The sequence below is a fragment of the Cupressus sempervirens genome, chromosome 9 (genome assembly GCF_028749045.1).
Source record: "Cupressus sempervirens isolate cs-2001-9-10 chromosome 9, ASM2874904v1, whole genome shotgun sequence".
Lineage (NCBI taxonomy): Eukaryota > Viridiplantae > Streptophyta > Pinopsida > Cupressales > Cupressaceae > Cupressus > Cupressus sempervirens.
In genome coordinates, this window is record NC_143126.1 from 707,049,648 (window position 1) to 707,077,377 (window position 27,730).

Consider the following 27,730-nt stretch of genomic DNA (forward strand, 5'->3'; position numbering starts at 1 on the left):
TAGTTCAGTAAACATTGTAACATGTTAAGTTTATTTCTCTTGGGTTCCCGAGCGGGGCGTTACATGTACGAACTCTATCATAGTGCAATTCAGCTACCTCATTATAGCAAACAATCCTAGTCTTTGTACCTTCATTGTCCATTGTCAAAGCTGAAAACTTGTCCAGTACCTTGCTGGTTATTTAATTGTCTCATTTCTTTTTTTGTTGTAACCCTCCCTTTGATTGTCCACCTACTTTGGTAAGGATTCGGATCCTTTATTGGGCTTATACTTTGAGGTAATGGTAGTTCCTTTCGAGGTATGTGGAAACCATACTTAGTGGTTTTGATAGGTGAAACAACTTTTTTCTCTTCTTGCATTTCTTCCTCGTGAGATTTGTATAGGTACTTGGGCCTCCCAATAATTTGGTAGTCTTGGTGAATGATGTTGAGGTTGAAGATGATTATGGTCCTATTATTGATTGATAGAAATAAAAAGAATTAGTCATACATATTAAATGTAAATTACAGAAGTTACAATGTCATTGAAGATGAGAAATATCTATGCCTACCTGGAATCTGTAGTTAGCTAACAAACATACTGTGTCAATGATATTATAGATTTGATTTTTAGTTGTTCTAAGAAGAAAAGTTCATTGCATTTCTCTGGTAGTATCCCTATTTGCATGTAATTGCCATCAGACAAGACAACCTTATATCGGTTTGTTTGATCTTCAAAGGTAGTTAACCTCTTGAAAGATAAGATCTAAAGAACAGGTTCAGTAACATATTCTCAAATATTGATGGAGTGTATGGCATTGGCAGTCAACAGTGCTTTGACTTCAATGGCATAGAAAGAAAATGTAGTTAAGTTGTTTACAGTAAGGTCATTTATGTATTTATGAATTTAAACTGTATGAATGAAATATGTAATTACACTAACATAAGATAAACTAACTGGTTTTTCTATAAATTGACATGGTTATACCTATATAGAGATGTAAGAAAATTGTTTATAATAGTGAGAATGGGAATTTACTCATCAATAATAGAGTTGATTTTGTTTGACATAGTATCATACAAAAGATTTTGTATAGTAATGTACAAACACAATGAAGCATGATAAAGGAAGATGAACTTACATGAGCGGCATTATCCTCTTGATGATATGGTGGAACTGTGTTACTACTTTTCACTTGTTGAGTTTCTGGACAAGTCATAATGTTTGGAGGAGCAGCCTACACATTGGCAAGGCAAGTATTGTTAACGAAAAATTTGAAATATTGAGCAGGTATTAAAAGAGGTGATCAATAATGGTTTGTATTAATTTTTATGAAGTCATTTTAATTTTGCTTGATGAAGAATAATTGTTCAAGTTTTGAAAGGATGGTGAACTTACAGGACTGACATATGGCTTTTGTTGATAGAGTGAACAAGTACAAGTAACATAATTTTCCTGGGTTGAGATTCTGATTATATTATATATGAACAAGTACAAGTAACATGTACAATGGTAATGGAAGTTAAACTAGCACTTGCACCCGAAGGAGCAAGGGGTATGTCGATAGTGCAAAAATGCGGTAATATGTGTAAGATACATGCTCGCATGTTTTTATCATATGACACAAGATTATGAGGATCAAATTTTTCTTTTGTATGTTACCATAGACAATATTGTATGACATTTGAGAGAATAACACATCTCAAAAGAATTTTTAAAATGTGTTCTTAAACATGACCACATGCAAATCTGTACATCTTAAGATAAAATTATAATTCAAGGTCATTTCCAATAATGAATAATTTGTAGTAAAGATGTTTAGTTGCCATAAAGTTTGGAACTTTGAAATGTAATCTCCTTTTTGAATTGAGGAGCTTATTCAACTAAAACACTTTGATGCAATCAATCCCAAAAGGGAAACCTGCTCCCTCCCCTCGACATATATCGATGTGAATACAGAGGGTCTCTCCATGCACACCAGTCAAACAAGAGAACATTCAAATGCAAGCCGCCAAATAACAACACGGGGTATCTTTTCAACATGCCTATATCACAACTTTAAACATTAGGGAAAGTTGATATTGAAATGAATAAATGCATCCAATTCTAAAACTAATGAAGTTGAGACAAACAAAGTTCTATAAATTAAGGGAAAGGATGTTATTTAATACCTAACCACTCTAGAGGGAAAGCTGTTGTAGTCGTGATTCTTCTTGTTTTCTGATAATGGTATATGGATTATCCTTAATTCTTGAATATTGCTCAAAGGAGAATGGTGGCTCTAAACGAAGGTTGTCCAGTGATTTAACTCTTGATATAGCTATAAAAGTCAAACCTTATCGTTCTGTTGTACCAATATCAATTGTTGTTTTTTGAAGCTTCAACCCCTGGGATTTATGTATGGTGAGTGCCCATGACATGGATAGTGGTATTTGTTTATAACTTCCCAAGGTGACAGGTGCTATAGGTAAACTTTTTGGGTTGATTTGGTTCCAAGGCAGGCCATTGTAATTATCAAATCGTACAACCACATATAGAGGTAGTTCTGGGGGTTTATGTAACCAAGTGTGTACACAATATCTACCACCTCCCCAAGTGATCCATTTACAAGGCCCATTTGAATCCAAATGTTTGTCGTTAATATTGTTCGTTGGCCCTTAGAGAGCAATATTTCTTTTGGAAGGTGATTGACATCACTAATGAGGTTTGGTTGTAAGTGAGTTTTTTTTGCAATACTAAGTGCAATAGGAAGATTGAGTAATTTAAGCATATTTTGTTTGTGTAGCCCAACTGAATTGTTTGTAGAATAAAGGTGCATGGACTACTCAAACATACTTTTTTCGGAAGAACATAATTTTTCGTTTGTACTATGCATAAGTAATTCCCAATCTTGTTCAGTGGGTTATGCATTTCGCAAGTTTTACATGTGACAAAAGTTGATATGAGTCTAAGTGTCACCTTGTTGGAGAAATATGGTTGTCAATGTGATAACTTTTGTAAATTTATCCCAAAGGTATTTCGCATTTGGGTGTGATGCATAAATAGGTTTATCCATGACAGGGGGTTGTTGCACCAAGTCACCCACAAGAATTATAGAAGCACCACCAAAGCACTTTTTTTTTTGATGGGGGAAAACCTCACGCAATCTACTATCTATTTTCAGAAGAAGTTTTGGCCCAACGAAGCTAAATTCATCAATAAGGAGGTATTTCACATGTCTCATCTCTTCTTGAAAGACTAGTAGTGATTGTCCACATAGTAGGTACATTTCTCTTATTGGTATTCTAAGGGTAGCATGTATCAGTGAGGCATGTATGTTGAATGCCACAATTCCTATAGGAGCAACTGTAAGGAGTGGATTATTATTTTGAGATGCCAAAACCCAAAGTGCACATCTGATGCAATGTATCAAACACAATTTCCCTGTGCCTGTTGTTCCTTGTATGATCATGTAAAGGGGACCTTGGTTGGAGGAAATTTCATTGTAATGCTCTTTAATAGTAGCAAGTGCTTGTTTTTGTTTGGGAGATAATGAATATAGTGGAGCATGTTCTTGTAATATGGAGTGATCATCTCTCTGGGATGTCTTGTTCATACTTATGAAATGCTCTACAGTGTTGTGCAAATGAGAAGGTATAGAACATTCATCCCAATTGTTTATTTTATCAAAGTCACATCGACCGAGCATTTCAAGTGTGTTCAAGTTCTCACCACCAACAACTCTCATATGTGATAGAAACTCCCATTCATTCATTTCACTTGTACTTCTTGGATCCACCTGAATTGTATCATCTAAATCTTGTTCACGATCAACCTCTGTAGCTATCAGGCAGTCTACATGCCAGACATGGTAGTTATTTAATTTTATTTGTTTCCAATTTGCAACAATGTCATCTTTAGTGAGACCAATATCTATAGAGATGTTATGATAATGCTTGTACAAGAGTAGCTCACTCCAACAAAACGTCTTGAATTGTTCAGACTCCTCATCAGGGATACTATAAAAACGAGGAAAAACACTGACAATTGCCTTTTATTTTCTAACTTTCCACTTGCACCCTTTGCGAGCAGCCAAAAATTAGAATGCTCTAGTAGTGTCAATTAATGACATTAGTTCCAACTTAGCGGGTCGTTGTATGTAGAAGTGCAAATAACTCACTAGTAATGTATTATCACCTGGATTTTTGTTAATCCAATGGAAAACTTTATGTCTGACATTTAGTGTTATAAAAAAGTGACTACTAACCACAAGTGGTAACTTTTGTAGCATATGACATGTCTCCTGTGCACCAATATCATGATCTGCAATAATCTCATACATAAATCTATGATATGTTGATAGTGTGTGGTCTTCACCCACTTATTGTTTGCATATGCATGTTAGCATATCAATACAACTCTCTGATTTTATTTTTGCCTTTGATGTATATTTTGCTATATATTTGAGTAAAAGTATCTTTGATACAACTAGTTGGCAATCCATATTGGCTCTCCATATCGAAATCATAGTTGGGTTGTGTATGTTCATCCTGTCATCATTTTGTGTTGGCATATACTTTTTTTTCCCAAACTCATCACAAGCCAAAGATGAACTAACACTTTCTAACCATGGGGCTTTGTAGCGACACTCTAGAATACTACCTTATTTGCATAAGCATGTTGCTTCACTATAGTGTGTGTGCCATTGGACACAGTTGATCAGTTCCTCATAGTCCACACGAATATCTCTAGAGAGGATAGTAGTTGTATCCAACAAACAAGGATCTTCTTGCAAAGATCGATGTTGAGTGTTGTTTCTACAAGATTGTGTGCGGGGATTCCATGCTTTGACATATTTGTCAAAGAATGTCCTCGCTCATTCTACCTCATCCTGATTATGCCAATCGAGTCCATCTATGTCAGGTGCACCTAGAATCCAAATGAACCCATGTATATGTCTTGATCCTTGATGTTGCCATTCATATCTATACCAATAATCTGACACACTGCAAAAGAATTTTTCTAATACTTCTTCATGAAATATTGTGAACCTTTCATGCAAGAATAAAGATGTGGTGTGTGGGTTATTGATAATGTTGTCTGTGTGTTCTTTATTTGTTTGTAGGACTGATGGAAGGCCATTTGGAAATAATCATTGTAATTCAAACTACTTAGTATCTGCAGCACTAAAGGTGAAGTAAAGAGTAGGGGTTCCTAACTAGTTGATCATATTTGAAAGTTCACCACGATGTTTATTCCAATACGCACAAGTTCCCCTCAAGGAAGATCCAAAGTGCATCAATTCTTCAACCAATTGAGTGTCAAGTATTTGTTGTATGTTCAAGTGAAGGTTTTCAATGGTGAGTGGGATGCAGTCCTCTAGATTTTTCATGACAAAAATAGAAGAGAGTCCTTGAGTTTGATGTTGCATCATTAGATTTAGTACAAAATAGTGGAACCTTGGATGGCTCCCAAATCTACTATCATGGTATCTCACTAAGTGTAATACATATTCGTGCATCTTAACTTCTCGGTAGCGGGGTTGCATTGGTAATGCAATACTGTGTGGGAGGAGTGTGGGAAAAGCCATATCCAAAAGTCCTTCAATGTTGTATTCATTTATTGGAGAAGGATCAAGCTCAGGCCAATGAATAATAGTACCCTTGGCATCAAAAATTTGCATCGCTTCTTTGATGATATATATTTCACACTGTCTATTTGGTAAGTTAGCCATAAATGATGATGAGTATGATATGTCATTTTCATTTTCATCCTCACCATATGGACCTTCAAATTCAATTGAGAGCTCATGTTCATTGTCTACATCAATAGTATGAAGCATGCTTGAAATGTTTATACTTCTATTTGGGAGTTGTTGTAAACATTCATCGTCTATTAGAACATCCTTATAGTATGGGTCATATTTTATCTTATATTGTAATGCAACCCAAACATGACCCCTACTTACATAGCAATCATAGTAAGTTCCATGGGTGTGGAGTTGTTGAACTATTAAAACATCCAATTCTGAAATCCTATGTGGGAGGTATTTCGCTATTAATTTAATGTCTTGTGGAAAGCTAATTGTATGACCATAATATTTATATTGTCCACCACGAGCATGAGTTACTTGAACTATTGGATTTACTCGTGCTATGAGCATTTCTTCAACTTGGGTTAGATTTTTTAACACATCTGGTTGTTTTCCTGGGTTCATATTATTAGATGTTGCAAATCGATGTCGTCGTTTTTCATGAACACATCTTGTGCACACTAGGACACAATCTGTTGAAGAGGTGTGCATACAAAGGTAACATTCATTGCATACTTTGCATGTTCGAATGTTTTCCAATGCATCTATCCTGGTACAAAAATTCTTAGAGATTACTACAAAGTATGTATCCATCTAGGGTGTCCCAATATCAATGCCACATTTTTTTTTTTTTTTTGCGTTGTGTGAGGCCTAGCCCTGACCCATTGTAGCATAGCGATACATTATTATTATTTTGATACTCACGACTCGAGATGTCAAGACATTATTGGATACTTGAACATATTATATTATTTCATGTTGTGTAATGTTTACTTTCAGATATTTGAGTTTGTCATTTAATTTTTTTATGAATATGCATGTTGATGAAATAAGTAAATGCAAAATAAACACTTTGATTATGAAATTGTAATGATTAAGAATATGAGCAAGACGAGAGAAACCTTGATTGATTTGAAAGATGTATGTTTTAATTTATGTGACTTCCTGATACGTATATACATATGTGCATGTGATTTTATGGGGCTACTGATGTGTGCAATGAGTGTGCAGAATATTTTAGCCGAGAAACCCAACAAAGGAATGAAACCGATCCCTATGTGCCATTTGTGGAAACCATGTTGTTCGTATCTTATTGTATTGGGAGATGTATGAATGTATTTTTTCGTGATCAGTAAATGTTAATGTTGCGTAACTATGTTCTTTTAGTGTCACTTGACACTCGTGAATTGCATATGCATTCCAGCATGCTAGTTAGGGGTAACTGTGTAACCTTTGGACCTAAGTCAGATTAAGTTAGTGACCTTTTTGCTATTTTGTTTCTTAATCAAGTTTAGTTACCCCTAATCCGAATTAGTGTTTAATCTGCATTTTGGAGTTGTTAGATGGTCCTAATTATTTCTAGCATTTGTTGGGTCCCAAATCAATTCCTAAGGCCTTAAAACATGAAATCTTTATACCCAAGGGGTACGAGTATGGGTTGGGGGCATTTTCCACCCCCTAAGCCACTTTGGTGACTTTTGAGATCACTCAAAGTCTATTTTTGCCTTTGTGCGAAAATTGAAAGTTGTTACCATGAGTTGGATAACCACAACTCCACTTAGAAGTTAACCTTGGGTTGGGTTGAGTTAGAAACTTTTAAATTTTTAAGTGAGTGGGGGAAGTTATTGCCTTTTTTGGTAGTTGAGTTTGGATCTTATTTAGAGGCCCTTTTTGGAGTAGTTTTGGTTGTTACCCAATCTCTACTTTTAAAGAGAAGTCTTGGAAGATTGAAGGCAATGAAGGAAAAGCTCCTCTCAATTTGTTCATATTACCATAACCTCTTTGTGAAGGTAGGAGTTCTTCATCTCCTTGTTCATGTTGTTCATTTTTTCCATGATGTTTCATGCTTGTTTCATGCTTATGCTATTGTATTGTTTATTGGTATGCTTGTAAGTATGTTGGGTATGCTTGGGAAGGATTGAAACCATGTTTTCTTGAATGCTTTTCTTTCATGTTTCTGTTTGAATTTTGAAGTTTTCTTGTATAGGTGTTTTGGCATTACTCACCCTTGGAGAGGGCAAAAGTCGCCAATTTCGGGAAAGGTCTTTTTAGTTGGACTCCAATAGTGTAGAGTCTCTTCTCAGGACGAGAAGAGGGAGAGAGGGTAGGGTGTTATGGGCCCCTACCTGTCAGCACAAACCACGTATGAGTTTTGGCATGTAAGAATGAAAGAACGAAAGTTCTTGAGTTATATCCATGATTGCGCACCTGGTTTGGTGTTGTGTCTGACATCTCTTGTTGGAAAAATCCACCTTTCCCTAATTTTGATTCAATGTTGAATCCTATTGTGAAAACCTAGTATTGATATGAATGTTTGATTTTGTCTCTTTGTTATGCTTGTTTGTCACCTGGTCAGATTCTATTCCCTCCACGATCTTAGCAATGTATTGCAAAAAATGATATGGATCCCTTGATAAGGATCATGAAAGAAATTTATCTGATTGTTGAAATTTCGGGATTAGAATCCTATGAAAATTGTATTTAATAACTTTGTTGTAATCGCAACGACACTGGGTTGTCTTCTTGGTTCTTTCCCAATTGAGCCTTTGAATCAGGGTGCCAATAAAATAGTGTTTGAATATTATTGCTTCTCGTGAGTTTTCTTTGTAATTTTTGGTTATATGGATGCATATCAAAAATAAGATGACATGATTATGTTCAATTAGGCAAAATTCAAGTTTCATATATGATGAGACGAAAATATGTGGTGAACGTAGATTCATTTTCGTGATTATTGAAATCAAAAATAAATCTTGCAATGTTGTTTAAAGAAGTTATACAATTCTTGGCTTAACTATATTTTAGCAAAATTCAATAGCATTCAAGAAAAATATATATATACCCTCCTTTGAATAATGGACTAAATTGGCATTCATACTTAGACAAATATTTATCTTTATGCCTTTTGTTCTTGAAATTTTCAACACTTAGGGAGAAAGTTGCATCCTAAGACAAAAAAAAAGTAGAAAATTGCATCCTAGGACCAAAAAAAAGTCCCTGGATTTGTACGGAAAAATAAATAATCTCCTTTTGGTGACAAAGAATATTCTCTGTAGATACTCTTTTCAATTTTAAATTTTTTTTATTTTTTTTTAATGCATAGAAAAATATATACATATCCTAAAATATCCTCAAACCATTCTTAACTACTTACCTTTCTACCATAACTATACCCCACTTGTCTAATTGCACTTTCCTAGGCATCACTTTTGAAAAAGGCAAATTTGCATTTAAAAAAGAAGAAGGGAGAACAAGTCAAAGATTGTAATAATGGCATGTACTTAATGGCATTAAAGCCAATGCAATAAATATAGTTGAAAACTCATCCCACCCCCCTTCTTAGCGCTTGCTTGGAGATTTTTGGCTGCACGTGGGAGGAAGGAACCACTTGGGCGGCATGGGTTTGAAATGTTAAAGTTTCAAACCATTTTATAATTTTCCCCTTGTTTTGTAAAGTGACCAGGGGTGGGGTAGTTAAAGTAGGGTGGGTTAGTTTAGATTTTTTTGAATTAATGTTAGTTTGTTTAGATTGTTTATTTTATTTTTAAAAGTTTTAAATTAAGTTAGTTGTCATTTAACTTCATGTTAATTTAAGTAAGCTTAGATTACTTTTGGTAAGTTAGTTAGGATTTACTTAAATAGAGTTTTTTTTTTTTTTTTAAGTTTAGGTTAGTATTATTTAAAGATTTGATGTTAGTAGAGATTTAGAATAATATGTTAAATATAGATTTAAATTTTTAGATAATCATGTTATGTAATTGACTTTAAACTTTAAATATAGTATATGTTAGTATTTTTTTTTTTTAATTATAGTTAGTAATGCTTTATTTGGGATTTAGTTTTTAGTAAAGTGTGTAAGAATATTTTTAATATTATATTTCTTTTTATTTAATTGTTAGTTGAATATAGTTAGTTATTAATATATTGTTTTAAATTGTGTTTTTTTTAGTGTATTAAGAATGGTTTTAAATTAATGTTAGTATTTTTATAATTGTTCTACTAAGTTAGTGTGTTACTTTGTTTTAAGTATTTTTTTAAATGTTAGTATGTAATAAATGTTAGATTTTTATTTAATATTAGTTTTAAGTCTCTTAAGTGATTAGTGATATGCATTTTATTAATTTAAATGTTTTTTTTATGTTAGCTTTAGTATATCTTATTTTATGTAAAGTTTTTAAATCTTAGATAGTTTAAATTATGTTAGCATGTTAGTTTAGATTTTTATTATTATTTAACCTAATTCTCATGATTATAAACTTTAGAGTGAATGTAGTGAACCTATACTTGTAAACATATCAACTTAGTGACTTTTATTTATTAACTTTAAAAAAAAAATTGCGTGTATTTTTGCCCTCATATTTTTGGGCATGACACGTTGCATATGAAAACAAATACTAATTTCTTCTTTGTGTTGAGCATAATATTCACGATCTCTTTTTCGACATTGGTTTTGTTTATTTTCAATTTTTGAGAGCTTTGTCTCACAAGTTTGAGGGGAGGAGCTCATTCTCTGCAAAGAGATCATCATATTTCATGGTCAATAGTATATTCGTAATAAATTGTGAAATAAGATGCCATTAATATCAATGTGAAATAGAAACAAATAACAACCTAGTTGATAATTCAACACAAGGTAGTAGAAACACCAATTCTAGATTCAAATACCAATATTTTAATTCAAAAAGAGTATATCATAAATGATAAAGTTGTTGGTAAAAATCATATTTGGACTAAAGTAAATACAATCATAAAAATTAAAAAGCGACAACCAATAGTTTTGTTCTCTAAAGATATAAGTTTACTAATTACAATTATAAGCAATTAATTTTGCCAAATACATGGTATTTTCATATGTTAGTATTTAGCAATAATGTTGCTAGTAAAAAATACAATTATAAACAATTAAATAAGATCTTATTTCGGTTGAAGTAAAACAATCATAAAAATTAAAAATCAACAACCAATACTTTCATTCTCTAAAGATAGAACTTAACTAAATACAAGTATAAACAATTAAATTCACCAAATAAATGGTATTTTCATATGTTAGTATGTAGCATCAATGTTGGTAGTAATAAATACAATTATAAACAATTAAATTTGCCAAATACATGGTATTTTCATGTGTTAGTATGTAGCATCAATGTTGGTAGAAATAAATACAATAATAAACATTGATATTTACCAAACATATTGTAATTTTAATATGTTTATACATAGCATCAATGTTCGTAGTACAATTATGTACTTGTATTATTAGAGTAGAAGCATTAGAGGTATATTTAAGCACCCTTGTCTTTCATATCATCGATTTTACTGATCAAGAAGCATTTTCTTCTTCAAGATTGAAAGCGTCCACTTTCGTGACTGTCGACTTCAAACGACCTTGGCCAACACTTGAGTCATATAGAACTGAGATCCTGAAGAGATACTGTTTGAAACAGCCTTGTTTGATTACTGTATCTGCATCAATCTTTGCTTCTTGATTGAATTGGAGCATATATAAATCTTGTGCTGACATACTCAAAAGGTAGGTGGCTGGTTCATCAAAAGCAACCGCCCAGAGTGTGCCTGTATGATCTGCTAGCTTCATTTGAAGTATGTACCTATAAATACAATCTGCAAATGTCCTTTTGCACTTTGCACAAGTCCACGTTTCATCGGCATTTTTAACAACCTTTTTCTTACATTGTTTACCATTCAATTGAAGGGGACAAGATGGATAGTAGGCTGAATTTGTTTTTATGAATCGAATTGTTGCCTTTACAATGTACTGAAAAGTTCGAGAGCCATTCATTGTTTGTTCCTCAATTTCCACAATTGTTTTCCTTGGAATTTGTAGGGGCACATCTACAATGTGTGTTGATGATGATAAAATATCCTTCCCATTATGATCAAACCATATCCTCAATTTTGTTGCCTCCTCTATGTCTGGATTGATGAAGAGTTGAGTACAGCCCAAAGTGCTTATGACCTTTCCATTGTATTCAGTGGCTTTTCCAGTTTTAATTGCAAGAACAACAACCTGGTGTAAATGGTACATTTCTTGAAGTTCTGAACCCTCTTTTTGAGTGGTTGGTCCCCATAAAGTTACATTTATGGTAGATGAAGACAAATCTATTAATTGGATACTTCTTCTAAGAACTTCTGTCTCATCAAACCTCCTTATTGTGGTACATGGATCCACACAAATAACTATGCCAATAACATCAACAAGGCAATCATTGGCCACGTGGATAATCTCATCAAGGGGGATGAAGGAAAACTGATGTTTTGGAATTGATAGGTCATCATCTAAGAGTGAAACCCTAGAGTTGTCTTCCAAACATATTTCAAGCTGGCTATTAAGTTTGTTGTAGAGCTTGTTCGATGTCTTCACAATACCACCCTCTATTGTATATATAGATCCTACTTGGATATTCATGTAATGAAGATCTACAATTTTGTTGAAGCATGTGATACGTACTTCAGTTTTCTCACAATCTATAATGTCAAAAGAGAAGACTTTTCCATCTCCTTGTTGGGTTTTGAAGTGGTGAATTTCTTTTTTCGTTGTAACACGCCCCCTTATAAGCCACCTTGTTTGATATGGATTCAAGTTTCTAATTGGAGTAATAGTAGGGTTGATTTCTTTATTCTTTAAAGACGATGATATCCCAGGCATCACTCTTTCGGAAGGTAGTTGTAAGGCATCATTTATTTTAAGCACGCATGTCGATGGAGAACCCAAGTCTGGGCCTTGTTCCTTACATACATAGACAGGGTCACCAATAATGTCATGATGCAAGCAAGTGAATTATAAGAACAATCATAATTGAAAAGAAATACATGACCCATCCATTTGTAACTCTTAATTGGAAAGAAACACATGACCCATCCATAAGTAAATCCTAATTGGAAAGGAACACATGAATCTCACAGAAGAAAGCATTTTCAATAGATTTTTGTTGCTATTTAGTATATATGATAAAATTGAGAAAGGAAGGTGAGCTTACTGGACTGACATGTCTCCTTTGCTGATAGGGTGGAGATGCACAAGTAATTTGCTCGAGTTGAGATGCACAAGTAATTTGCTCGGGTTGAGATTCTGGAAAGGCCATTATGTGTGAACAAGAAACCTGTACAATGGTCGTGGAAGTTAGAATTAATAGGAAAGTAAAAACAGAAAATGAACTGTAAATTATAATTCAGAAAACATGAATGGAGATACATAGAGAGAATATGATCTGCAAACGGGATGACAAAAGAAGAAGAAAAATTACAGACCAACGAAAGAAACGCATATTCAATCATTTAACCTAAGTCCGATGAAAGTACTTTAGTGAGTACTCGGTGACAATTTTTTATAGGTCCAATAGAATATCTACTAATCTGCAAATACAAGGAGTACAATGCACAGGATAAAAAAGAAATCCAGTGAGCTAAATATGCACTCGGAATCCAAGTTAGCAGCGGTGCAGGGAAATGAACATTCAGCAGCAAGACAATTGGAAACAGGGACAAAATAACAACTCGGTTGATATAATCAGTAGTTGAAGATATATATATATCTCTTTGTATCAATAACATTTATTTTCATGAGATATGAATTCATATTGAATCACTACTCATGAAACATGGGTCAATGAGTTTGACTCAAAAATCACACAGTTAAACTCTGATAGCAATATCACAACTGATACCCTGTTTTGCACATACATAGCCCTCGAAATATGTATATGAACTGTGTTATCAATAGTGAACACTTAAAGAAGGGTACAAGAGCATCAATTTCACAGATAAGGGCATCTAATCAGCAAAAAAAAAAAACAAGAATGGCATCAAGGACAAGATAGAGATGTGCATAGAGGGAAGATGGGAAGACATTGATATTTACACATCAATATTTGGAGGAGTTTAATCAAAAGCTGCTATAGTCCAATCAGCATCATTCTGAACCATACGGTAATCCAGTCAGCGATAGAAGCAATTATAGTCATATGAATAGCCTTGGTTAGAGTCGATGATCCTAAGCTCACTTCAATATTTACTTCAACCATCCTTTCTCAAATGAAGAAGTATAGATGGAAAATCAATAGAAGAAATTATTACAGACAAATTTTTAAATGCTTGCTGGGAAGTAGTCAAAATTAGTTTTGGACTTTATTTAATTACTTCTAATTACTCGACCAGAATTTTATTGCTGGAAAGAAAAGGTCTGGGAAACGCTGGTTCCTCAAGAAACAGGTTTGTGATGGCTGTGACAGCCCCCACTGATTATGTTTGGTGCAATAATTATCATAAGACAGTTATTGAAATAGTTTGCAGGAGAGTACACAAAATTAATTTTTAATCTTATTTAATTTGAGAGTGATAGCCCCAACCGGTTTGGTGCAACATTATTTGAGTCTGAAGTCCCATCTTTAAACTGCATTATATAAATCATACCACATGATTATTTAACTATCATCACAAGACAATCCATCATAGTGATTCTAAGTGGCTACCCTATCAAGTTTTTCTTTAACAACCCTAAAATACTGATGGAAATCCCCCTGACATGTGAAGCATCTGCAACTCCAACCATAATACCACTATAAATTACAGGATTGAACCACTCTGGGATGAAAAGTGATGACCCCCTAAATATGGGGTCCTATCCTAAAAATACCACAATGACACAGGCACTGAATTAGTATCATCACCAGGTAGTACTATACACTATACAGCAATAGCACCGAATAACTTCTCTGACATAATAATCTCTAAATATTTCATTGCAAAAATTCCTTTAATACATGGACACTCTTCTAAGATCTTAATTCAGTTTAATTAACTAAGAGCATCGATTTCTAGCACTGCTTATTGAAGGCTTGAACAACACTCGATCCAGTAATAACCAGCCACAAAGATTGGCAGATGAATGTGCGACCCACATCAAGAAATAGAACCAATAAAACCTTATTGGTATATCCTATTTGTGATATACTCAAGTAGCTCCTAAATTTACTTAAAATTACTCTACCACTCTGTTGATTTCTGTAATGGCAGCAGTCCATGCTATTCTCAACATACGAGAAGAAGGTTGTCTGATAACGCAAGCTCATTGGGGATACCATTATCTTTCCAAGAAACCCAAATGGGCAATCTGAAAAACAGCATAAGTTGCAGAAAGGATGAGACAGTGATAGTGAATTCTATGTATAAGGATTGTCAGACATGTTGGAGCGCAGCAGGAGAAAACTATCAGAATTTATTGATCTGCATCACACCACCTGAATCCAACAATTCTGACATTGGGCATTGGACCTCATGGCATTCAGTCTTACCATGATCTCAACTTTCTAGAGATTTTAGAGCAATGTACGAGAAACATTTGTGCTGTTTTTGACTCTTTGGAAGCGGGATTATGTGAGCTTGATATGGGCTTGCAAGGGCAGTGGTGGAACGTTTGTTCATGGGTCCGTTGCTGCGCAGGCCCATCCATTACTCACAACACAAACAAGATGTCTTCGTCAGTCACGGTGTCATTGATGTGCCAATCAAGTGTGGTTTCATCCAAGGAGATTTAAGTGAGATGAACAACATCTATGCAGACTGTATGGGAGAGGATGGAAGTTTGGACAGAGTGGAAAGATTGGGGGCAAAGTCAGTTACAAGTCTTAGATGGCAATCAACTCCTCTTCCTTCCGTTGCAGTTTGGACAGCAACAGATTCGATGTGATTTAAGTGCAATTTATGTACTAATACAATTTTTCTACCATATTTGTAGTCAAGCTCAATCAATGATAACTTGTTGGAAAGAAATTGTAAAGCTAATTAGAGAAAGGGGATGAAAATGCAATCGACTCGATTTAGAATAATAAAGTGCGCCTCAGTTTTATATATTTTTCTTCTAAATATGGTTTTCTTTTTAATTAAGATTGCAGAGAGGGGGCGTTGGACAAGATTGCAGAGAGAGGATGTTGGATTCGAAGACAAAAAATTATTTGACAGTACTAATAACTAGCACTTGCATCTGGAGGAGCATGGGTACGCTGATAGTGACAAAGGTGCATGCCTATATAAGACGGTTTCCTACATATATTCTTTTTGATATAATATGAAAGAAAATGTAAAAGAGAAAAATTAAATAATCATAGTTACATAATAAATAGTTGGGTAGCATACATGATTTATACTTAAATTCATTTGTCATTCTTATCTATACCATTAGTTTCTCTAGGTAGAAAATTACGAACATTTGGTACAAGAACAAGAAAATCGAATGCAAGTTAGTATTAATTTTTTTTACACGTGTTATTTGTTTCTTTGAAGGATAGATGGAATGCCACTTGAAAATAATTATTAAAACATTGGTCCTTTAGTATTTGTGACACTAAATATGAAGAATAGAGTATATCCTAATAGGGTAACCGTATCTAAAAGCTCACCGTGCAACATTTGTTCCAATACGTTCGGGATCCCCACAAGGAAGATCTGAAATACATCAATCATTAAGATAATTGAGCTTTGGAAAATTTGTGTTTGTGGATGCAAAGGTTTTCAATGGTGGTTGGGATGGAGTGATCATCTAGATTTTTCTTAACAAACATAGAAGAGAGTCCTTGCTTGCAATGTCTCATTATTAGATGCAATACAAAATAGAAAAGCCTTGGGTGGCTTTCAAATCTTCTATTATGGAATCTCATTAAGTGTATTACATATTCATGCATTTTAACTTGACGATAGTGAGTTTTTATTGGCAATGCAATACCATCCAAGAAGAGTGTGGGAAAATCCATGTCGATAAGTCCCTCAATATTATATTCATTTATTCAAGCTTTGACAAATGAATAAGGGGTTCATTTGCATCTATAATTTGCAAGGTTTCTTTGACAATATCCATCTCATGTTATTATCAATATTAATTGATAACAATTTTCTAGGGTGAAGCATGTTTGAAATGCCTATACTTGTATCATTAAGTAGTTGTAGATATTAAACATCTATTTAAACATCCTTATAGAATGGGTCATATGTAATTTTATATTTTAATGTGGTATACAACTTCTACTTGCATAGAAATCATAATAATTTTCATTGTGTATGGAGTCTTCAAATATTAGGACATCCAAATTTGTAATTCTACACGAGAGATATTCTATTATTTTAATGTCTTGTGGGAAGCTAATTGTCTATCTACAATATTTGTACTGTTCGTCATGAGTGTTGGTCACTTGAACTTTGGATTTACTCATGTTATGAACATCTCTTCCATTTGGATTAGATTTTTTAATTTTTCAAGCTATTTTCCCAGGTCTATAATATTACACATAAATAATCAAATCCTTCCTTTCTTGTGAGAACATATAGTATAAATTGTAGCACATTAGATTAAAATGGTATGCATCCCAAGGTAGCATAGTTTATTGCATGTACTTTACATGTTCACATAGTTGACAATGTGTATGTCCTAATATAGAATTGCTTAGAATCTATTGCAAAGTTTGTATTGCATTGGGGTACAAGATGGTTCAAATGAATACTCAGTATCTAAGTATTGCATACAACTTAATTTTTACTTGCATTTCTCTTTAAAAAAAGAAAATCTGGTCACAACTACCATTTTGGATACATCTTGCAATTATAACATTCAATGAGACAATATTTTATGTTGGCATCTTTGTGAGTATTATAAAGAGAACAATCTATATTCCAACATATGTTGTACATATCATTTATGAGAGTTCCAACTAATATGTTAATTATATCAATCCAATATCTCTGATAAAGGGGTAAAGTTTTAATTTTAAAGCGGAGATTGAGTATATGAGAACTATAAAAAAGTGGGATGCACTAGAGACATGAAGGATGAATATTGTGGAGGTTGTGGGTGAACATTCAATAGTATTTTTCACTTGTGGCATGTTTAATTTCTATAATTCCATGAACATTGTTATACATAACTTTCTTTCTTATAGTCATAGAACTTTGCTAAGATATTTTTTTATTCAATATCTTATGCACTATATATATTCATGGTTATAAGAACAGATGCTATCACTAAGTCATTAATAATCTATCTTAAATTCCTCTATTTGATATTCCCAGGACTACAATCACAACTATGACTGAAAAAGATACAGAAAATATCTTCTCTAGTTGAAAGTGTGTTGTGATAGTGGTAATAAAAGATCTTCTCCATTGTATGCTTCTTTAACCATTTGTGTTGCTTGTGAATATTTATTTGTCTATTCCTATAACTTTGTGTTGTGGAGAATCAATAGAGATAATTTGAACTTAGTAGATTGTTCCACATTTCATCTTATCTTGTGCTCTGTAACTTTCTTATTGCCTATTTGGCTTTGAATATTGCTTTTAGATTGACCTTGGTGTATTGAGTTCACAAATAGGGTTTCAAACTATTCACTCGCACGCATGACAACTATTCCAGCCACTGTGCCACCATTTGTGAGAATATATGTCCATGTTGATTTTTTTGCATCCCTAATTTGACCTCCTAACCTCTCATGCTTCTTTAGCAAAGAAAAATACCATTGGGATTAATTCGGTGAGTTAAATGACACATGTACACATGTATATTGAAGATACTTCCAAGTTTAAGAGGTCCAAAAAATTTATTAGACTGGGAAGTGGCTCCTACCACCACATAAATGGGTTCACCTTAGTTGTTTTATCCATTGAGAAAAAAAATGAAACTTATTCATATATGACAACATTGTCCTCTACAAAATTCTAACTAAGCCATACACTGGGATGACATATAGCCTCAACGATATCCAACCATAGAAAAATGCAAAATATTAGGTGTAGATAGCATATTGTAATGGCAGCAGTAGCATTTTTTGGAGCCACTTATGTGTTTCACATGGTCAATTTTGTTTATAGCAAACAAATATTGTCTTTGCATACTCTCTTTATTATCCCAACTCGTATTTAAAATGATGTTCTTGTCCTTGTACATATACGCTCCAACATTTGTGCTAACTTCAAAACGATGTCCTTGTCCCTATTAATACATCACGGGTCTAGTGCAACATATAATGTGATTATTGTGCAAGATATCATTCTATTCAAGTGACCCAAATGTTTTTTGTTTCATGGGTCCAAAGCTTGCTCTTCAATAATATAGAAAGTTTTAATTTTCTCTAGACAAAATCACTTATAACCTTCTACTATATCATGATTTTTTTTGAAACTTTTAGGTTTTTCATGTTATTTTGGCTAATGAGTTATTCTCTATTCATAGTAATGTTTGGTTTCCCTATTTTCTTATATATTGACCTACATTTCTCAAGGTATTTGATAATTGTTATTATGTACTTTTATTTTGCCAAGATTAAAATCAAATATATTATTCTTATTATTATTATTATTTGGATTTCATCTAGTCTTCAACTCAACCTATCTCTTCTTGTAAGAAGAATTTTGTGATACAACATATACATACAAACACTATGATATTCTAAATTGAAATAAACACCCAAAACTAATTAATTGAAATAGACACCAAAAATAATAATTCAATTAATTGAACATAATTTCTAAAGATAATTATATGTTCTTTGATTACACCACTCCAAAGATTCAAAACCCTATAAACATATGACATAATAGAAAGATCATGTCTCATACTTAAGTAATATAAATATTTTTTAATCTTTGACTTAGAAATTAAAAATTAATTTACTAACAAATATTTACTAATTGCAATTCAATTTTAAATAGAAACATTTCTCGAATCACCCAAGCATTCTCCAAAATCTTTAGAAAACTCTACTTTTCTGACAACCTCAATCAAAATTTAAAGTTCCAAGTTTTCCTTTCACTTGGTTGGGTAAGCATTCCTATTTTTATCCATTAAGATAGATTATTAATGACTTAGTGATAGCATCTGTTCTTATAACCATGAATATATATAGTGCATAAGATATTGAATAAGAAAATATCTTAGCAAAGTTCTATGACTATAAGAAAGAAAGTCATGTAGAACAATGTTCATGGAATTATAGAAATTAAACATCGCACAAGTGACAAACACTATTGAATGTTCACCCACAACCTCCACAATATTCATTATTCTAGTCTTTGTAGAACAAGCTATCGAATAAATCTTACAAACCTCTTGATAAGAATTAAAATCTGATCACGTAGTTATTGCTCCTTAATAGAACAAATATAATGCAAAGTCAAAATATATCAAAATACACATGTTATTAGAAATAATAATTTAAAAAAATCAATAATAAATATCAAACTTCTAAAGTTGATAAATTGTTTAATAAAAATATTTTAAATTAATTTATTAAAGTTTAATTAATAACCAAATATATACATAAAAATAAACCTAACATATAACAAGTAATATTAACATAATAACAATTAAAGCCTAAAGAGTTAATTTTCATTCAAAAATTCAATTCAATTTGAATATCATAAATGGGATAACTATATCGAATATCATATGCCTCAAGCACATATAGAATGTATCTCAAAAGATTTTCAGAGGGTATTTTATGGGATTCAAGCATTTTTACCCCATTACAAGAAAGAATTGTAGATTTCAGTGATTTGTGTTCTTGAGCTGAGTATTATTTGATAACAATGATTTGAAATAGATTTCAATATTTATCGAAATTTGTGTTCATTACAAAGCCAAAGGTTTTATATACAATTGAAGGTTTGCAAACTTCTGACTCCACTGCAAAAGTAGTGGTTGTACAGTATTGGGTATACTCGAAAAACCAAAACCACATCTACAACAATAGTTATGGCTTCTTATATGTTTTATATAGGTAAAGAAATAATTACTAATAATCCAAATAATTTGATGTGCTATGTAGTGCCCTTATTGAAACTTTTATGCCGAAGCAGCTAGTCCTTGAACATCCTAAACTAAAATCGATCCCTAGAGAGACCTTTAAACTTTTGAGCAAGCTTGTGTAACCCTTCCTCTGCCTCTCCTCCATCTACACTCCTCTTCTTCAATTCAATACTTTGCTTCCTACAAACTTGTCCTTGTCTTTGCTTCCCAATTTCTACTCATGAATTTGTATACTGAATGCACCTATCAATACCCTTAATCTATGGAAGGTGCATTAATAGTGTAAATATAAACTGGCAGAGAAATTAATGAAAACAAAAACTCATAAGGCAAAATGTAAGAACACAAGATTTATCATGGTTTGGAAAAACTTGCCTACATCCACACTCCAACAGGGAATACTTTATTATGACTTAAAAGATATAATCTTACACTAGTTGTACACACCCATTATGTAGAAAGTTCTTTGAATACGAAGAGTTGAGGGAGAATAAATAGTTATATGACTATTGGGCTTTATATCCTAGAGTCTAGCTGACATAGCCATCGAGGTCTTGAGATGATCTCAAGATTGCCAAACTCTATTCCAATATACTCCCGATGAATACGAAGAGTTGAGGGAGAATAAATATTTATATGACTATTGGGCTTTATATCCTAGAGTCCAACTGACATAGCCATCGAGGTCTTGAGATGGTCTCAAGATTGCCAAACTCTGTTCCAATATGCTCCCGATGAGTCTTCTCCAAATTATATCAAAATCAAAGATATCTTCACTTATGAAAGACTCAGACACAAACTTGCCCATCATCCCATAATTCAAAATACTAAATTTTGTAAATTTAATACATATTTTTTCTCCATCCACAACATGATCTCCTATTACTAAGCTATGCTTTTCTCCAACACATAATAGTGTATTTAAAAGATCACCATTATCTGATTCCAATATCCAGCTATAAAATTGCCAGATCAAATATCCTTCCCCAAAATTGTTGAAGTATCTTTTCCAATTTCCCCCACTGTAATGGTGTTCTGCGTCCATCAATTTGTCTTCAAATTTGTCCGCCATTGCACACTGAATGCTATCCAGCCAGCTAATTATCTTGTCCACAACCTATTCAATCTTCTTCTCTGTCGACAATTGGGCTTCTCTGTCCACTTTTGACCCGTGATCATAGTTAGTGACTACGGCAGTGGGCACATGTGCAATATTTATTAAAAACACCTCTTGACTCACCTCAATCCCATTCTCAAATCTTAGCAACAATGGAAAAAAACGTTCTGCATTGGAAAAAGGTTATCCTGAAGTGGACATCGAAGGAAACAACCTACTCCCCAACCTGTGATGAGATTAATGGGACAGAGCTTCACCGTTGGGAGAGAATGACGCTGGAAATGTTCTGAATGATCCCCAACAATGCGATAGCACACACTCCAAAAGCATGCCAGTAGTCATTGTGCGCATCTCGTCCCCTTCGAAGCTGGTGACACATTATAATGACCGCTGCACAACATGCGGTAAAGATCAATTTTATCTACAAAAGCCCAGAGGTAATGCAATGTGCCAGAATTGTAGAGGAAAAGCAAATATGTCAAAAGGCCTTCCATATATCTTGAAGGAAACAGAAAGATATGAGATGAGGTATAATTAAAGTATTCCAACCCACAAAGTTGGCACATCAAGTCACAATGCTCGTAATCTGATAGAAAAGAGACTACCCACAAATTATGTATTTCATGGAAAGCCCTTAAGCATGGATATCCAGCTCGCCAATTTCTGCTCCCATTGCTTATATGCTTATTTCTCCTGTCGACTATCTATGCAAAAACACATGCTTGAATGAGGCACAAAAAATGGCATATAGAGCTTCTCATATCCGTAATCACAGCTACCCCCTACAGCAGCAAACTTACAGTCAACTCTAATATAGGATAAGAAATGATCGCTCGAGTCTAATTTGATTGTGAGATCTAATTTGATTGTGAAATCTGATTTGATTGTATAAATCTAATTCAATTGTAAATCTGATTTGATTCTGCATGATTGAAAAGTGCAAACCGCCTTCAAAAAACAACTAGTTGTTTCAAGGTGTCGGACAGGTTTATATGAAATGCCCACATATAATAGCCTATTTGCTAATAAGATCTGTTTACGTATATATATATATATATATATATATATATATATATATGTGTGTGTGTGTGTGTGTGTGTGTGTATGTGTATATATATGTACATATATACATATATACATATATATACATACATATATACATATATACATATATATACATACATATATACATATATACATATATATACATACATATATACATATATACATATATATACATACATATATATACATACATATATATATATATATATATATATATATATATGTGTGTGTGTGTGTGTGTGTATGTATGTATGTATGTATGTATGTATGTATGTATGTAGAATTATTAAATAATACTAGTAATATTATTATAAAGAATTAATAGGGTTTGCACCTGTACTTGAGCCCCAAAATTAAGTGAAGTCAACTCATAGCAGGTTGCACTACGTTAGATCTAAAAATCAAAATTTTATTATTGTCTTTTTTTTGGACATCCTCTATATCTATGTTTTCAGCTTTTCTTTCTAATATGATATTATTAAAAGTTTTGGGGGAAATTTTTCAATTAGAACAAAGAAATACATAATTTTTGGTATGATATTATCCCAACAATAAAATAAAGTGAAGATTAATATAAAATACATTAAGGATTAATGTAAGGGTAGAATTTGTAACAATTTAATTTATATCCATGTCTCTAATAACTATTTTAGTTTTAATAACTAGTTACTAATAGCCTTATAATACAAATCTTAAATTTTAATTTTAAACATCATATCAAAAGTTTAAATATTTTTAGACATATACACACCAAAAGTAAGTGATTCAATTAATAACTCTATCATAATTACTAACTATCAATTAAAATTAAAATTTAATGTAAATATATTAAAATTCATTACAAATATTTTATACAATAATTTTCTAAGTAATTATTTATTTATTTTCTAACTAAATAATTAGTTATTTATCAATTATAACTGCAACCGCAAGTACAAGTTGTTTTTTTCTTAAACATATAATGAATATCACTACTATTAATTACTTATATTATTATTAACTTTAAGAGTATGGTGCTCTATGCAAGTTTATTTAATCTTGATTTAAAAATTGTAAATTATAAAATATTTTATAATTTGTCATGTAATAAAAGGTTATAATATTGAACAACTAAAATAATAAATATAGCTTTATTAAAAAAAAATTAAAAACATTGTAACCACACGGTCAATTCCTATATAATAATAATAATAATAATAAAGCAGATAAATGAGCTTAGGTTAAAAGTTTTTCCTGGGACAAAATTATCAACATATAGTTTTAGAAGCAAGGTGAAGGACGTTGAGATGCTTACCTGAATGCCGAGTCCAAGTGCATCAAGTTGCATTTCCATGGGAGAAGCGAGTGCTGCACCTTGTGCTAATGGAAGATTCTGAAGCCCTTCCAAATCGACCATGCTTGTGTTTCCATGGAAAACTCTACCATAATCAGTGTGGTCTGAAATATTAGCCTGGTCCTGAGCACCGGCCAAGGAATAAAAGAGAATGGGCAAAACAGCCTCGTAGTTTTCAACAAAATGGGCCCCTTTCTCTGAGCAGAAGAGATAATACCCAAATGGTCTATAAGGGCTCAAGTTGACTGCAGGCTTCAGACTTGCATTCAGTTTGTTTCCAGGCTCCATATTGTTAACCGTGGTCAAGTTAACCACTGCAGAAGCATGGTGCACGACAGTGAGCACATACCTTTTGAAGTCCACGTCAGCAGGCTCCATAAGGAGGTCTGTATCTCCACCGTTCATCCGCTCAACAGACCTCTGCCAGTAAGGCAACAGCTCTTCCAGAAAGGCTGAGACAGACATGCATGGGGCCAGCAGAGTACTGGCAAAGACATCACTATTTGAAACAACATTGAAGAAATGATTGTCCCACCCCTGCCTTCTAACTGCCCTTGCTAGAATTTCATCTCCAATGAGGGGAAAACCAAATGTGATGGCGAGAACAGGGGCTCCCTTACCCCATTTCTCCAAACTTGCGAGTGTGGCAAAAGTAGCAATCCCACCTCCAATGTTGTGGCCTGTGAACACAACAGTTTTTCCTGTTGCAAGTGCCTCTGCAACCTGCAGGAACAAAATATGAAGTTTAATTAATTCCATGTACAAAATCATAAGAGTCTTTAGAATTGAATATAAATCATAAAGCAAAAGTGATGTTGTCAGAAGATAAACTCAGCCATGGCATGACTATCAAGAGTAAAAATGGCTTCTTGCCTACAGAGTACTTCGAAGCCTTGTCTTAAGAGGGGGCTCAGCAATGACCAAAGGTGGAGTCTTGGATTTATAGATCTATGGGTTTGGAGATAAAGGAACGATATTGTTATCAGCATTCAACTGTGTAGTTTTTGAGTCTGTTCATTCACATATTAGATATAGGTTTGTGTGAATGACTACTTGTGAAATCTGGGTCAATGAATTTGACTCAAAAACAAAGGCACAACATTTGGTGAAGCTTTTGTAAATAGGGTGGGTTTAACTATGGAGGAACTGCAATAGTTAAGCATGTTCAAGCTGGAGCAGTACTGGGATGGGTGACCTCTGGGGAAGTCCAGGGGCTCCACCTCTATTGAACATCACCTAGATCCAGTAAGTGCTAAGTGTTCCATTCATTCTCATGAGAGATAGATTTGTGTTATCCGCTAGTCATGAAATATGGATCAATGAATTTGACTTTAAAACTATATAGTTAAATCCTAATAGCAATATTACAACAAGAAAAGTGTTACAATTTTGAAGGGAAAGGACTTTTGTTTATGTGCTTCCACGATTTTTCATTTACCCTTCTTGGGTTTAGCTCAATAGATATGTATAGCTGGTTCCAGCATCTGAAACGAAATGGGTTCGGCTGTTCCTCCGTATAGTCTGCTATCTCTGGCACCTGAGAGAACCACCCAAGCCCACGTTGACCTATCAGTTTCTTTGGGCAAAACTTTGGATTTTGGACTTCTTAAGAGACCCCATTGAAACGATACAGCTCCCAGTTTCTTTTCTGTTTGAAGAATGTAAAGTTCTGCATGGTAATCTTCATGCTCTCCTAAATGGACCAGACTACTTGGAGACATGTGGGAAATCGAGTAAATTTACTCCAAACAGATAGGAATGGATCTGAACTGGATACACTAACCCAATCAAGTCTATTCACTCTCAGATGGATCTGGCTTAAGAAAAGAGGCAAAATTAAATCAACGTTAACAGGCCTGATGTCTGTGAGACTTTTGAATGGATGGATAGATAGAGATTTCAATCAAACCCAATAAACACAAACAGTCTCCCAAACTAAAAAAGTAAGCAAGCTGTCGAAAAAAGAGGGGGTAGGGAAGAGGCAAATTCCTTTGACTGCTGCCCTGCGTAAGAAGTGTGTCAGTCCTCTGTTTTTAACGCCTCTTCATAAGATCTGCACAGGTGTAACCAAATAAGCGGACTATCTCTTAGATTTCCAAGTATCTAGGGGAAAATTTAAGCCAAACAAGAGTGGTATTTGTGCCAACCAAAAGCATAAAACTCCCCGGCTCTGAAAACCTTTCACTTACACATGTCAAGCAGATTCTAGACCTGGACAGTTTTCTAAAAGCTGAGATTTTTCCTTAAAAATGAGTTTAGTCTTTACATTTACAGACCCGACTTTATTCTTTTCAATCACAGACCCAAAACAAGTCGATACATTTTAATCCCATTTTTCCTAGTCAAATCTGATCGATCGAGTTTAGAAATAATCTACAAACCTGGGCTTCGAGATCCTTCCAAATGGCCAGAAATTTGATTAGAACCACTTTAAATACACTGGCTGCCTCTCTTTCGTTCCTTGTGGTCCCATCCACCGCGGACACAAAATAGTCATTATTCTCATTGATTTTGCAGACGCCAAATTCGGTGTCTGTTTGACAGAAGGCACTAGCCTCTACAGCACCAGAAAAGGCTACGCAAAGTACGTTGTTTCCAGAGTCTTGCAGAACATACCCATTATCACTGCTGTAAGCAGCATAACTTGCCCTCTCGAAAGTTTCCGGTCGTCCAAAACTGCAATCAAAACCCACATGAACAAATTCAGCACAAACGAGAACAAAAGACCAACCAGTACTAGTTTAAGACAAAAGAAAACTTGAAACTCCCTCAAAAAGAATCTATCAAGTGGGTTTTCTGATCTAAAACATTACAGGTCAGGATTTCACACAACTTTGATAATGAAGTCGAAACGACAAAACCCAAAATTGAAACATCTATGATCTGAAAACTTTATTAATCTTAAAAACATAAAATGAAAAGATTGTAAATTTATTAACCTTGCAAGCATAGAAGCCATGAAAAGCTTGAGAAATTGGATCAGCACTACAATACTGAAAAACAATGGCTCTCTCCTTCCTTCCAAAACTTCAGCTTCATTGTCTGAATGAATGCCAAACGAACGCTCTATCTATAGCCGGACCGAGGGTGGACTTGTCAAGCAAGCCAAGAAAAAGTGTGAAATTTTTGCAGCCTGAGCAAAATTTATTGGCAAAAGGCGGGGAATTATCAGTCTTGGAAAAGGAGAAGGTACGGAAGACCAGTCCTTCCGCAAACATGCCCATTTCCTCTTTCAAATCACTGAAAAAAGTTCTTAGGTAGCCAATGGATAAGCATTTGCATGTCCACTAGCATCGAAACAAGGCCATCGGGACAGTCCTGTAGCGTATTATATGCTTGGCATTTTTAGTGTGCAATAGGTAAGTCCAATAGATGTAGAAATTCTTTTTGAATTTCGAGACACTGGTCCAGCAGAGGATATTGCTTGTGAAAAGGAAATTTGAATGAGAAAGTGACAAAATTTTAAAAAGATGGATAGAAGAGAATAATAGAGAGATTGAAGAGATGTGAAAGGGACCGGAAGGGTTTAAAAAACATAGATAGAAGAGAATAATAGAGAGATTGAAGAGATGTGAAAGGGATAGGAAGGGTTTTAAAAATGTGAGGGTAAGAGATAAATGTAGAGGAAGATATGAAGAG

General features: G+C 33.7%; 1 protein-coding gene across 8 annotated transcripts; it reads right to left on the bottom strand.

The window, feature by feature from the left end:
• LOC149540685 (replication protein A 70 kDa DNA-binding subunit A-like) lies at window positions 1–27,497 on the bottom strand. 8 transcript variants are annotated; one of them, XM_089801780.1, is made up of 6 exons: window positions 27,031–27,497; window positions 26,473–26,767; window positions 24,053–24,814; window positions 12,766–12,888; window positions 1,121–1,216; window positions 1–450 (listed from the first exon to the last, which is right to left on the bottom strand). In XM_089801780.1, the coding sequence occupies exons 1-6, from the start codon at window positions 27,048–27,050 to the stop codon at window positions 316–318; spliced, it is 1,431 nt and encodes a 476-aa protein (XP_089657906.1). In that variant the 5' UTR covers window positions 27,051–27,497; the 3' UTR covers window positions 1–315. The 8 variants fall into 8 exon arrangements, with proteins under 8 accessions (XP_089657906.1, XP_089657908.1, XP_089657909.1 ...); XM_089801782.1 differs by lacking the exon at window positions 1,121–1,216; XM_089801783.1 differs by lacking the exon at window positions 1,121–1,216 and having other exon boundaries at window positions 12,775–12,888; window positions 27,031–27,456.
• Between the last annotated feature and the right edge of the window lie 233 nt (window positions 27,498–27,730).

What these genes read in the sequence shown, in the direction of transcription:
- LOC149540685 (XM_089801778.1), bottom strand. Translation starts at nt 27,050, where the DNA reads ATGGCTTCTATGCTTGCAAG. An exon ending in GGAAGGATCTCGAAGCCCAG is followed by an intron (nt 24,815 to 26,472) that starts GTTTGTAGATTA and finishes TTGTTCCTGCAG; the next exon opens with GTTGCAGAGGCACTTGCAAC. An exon ending in CACTTGGACTCGGCATTCAG is followed by an intron (nt 12,889 to 24,052) that starts GTAAGCATCTCA and finishes ACCATTGTACAG; the next exon opens with GTTTCTTGTTCACACATAAT.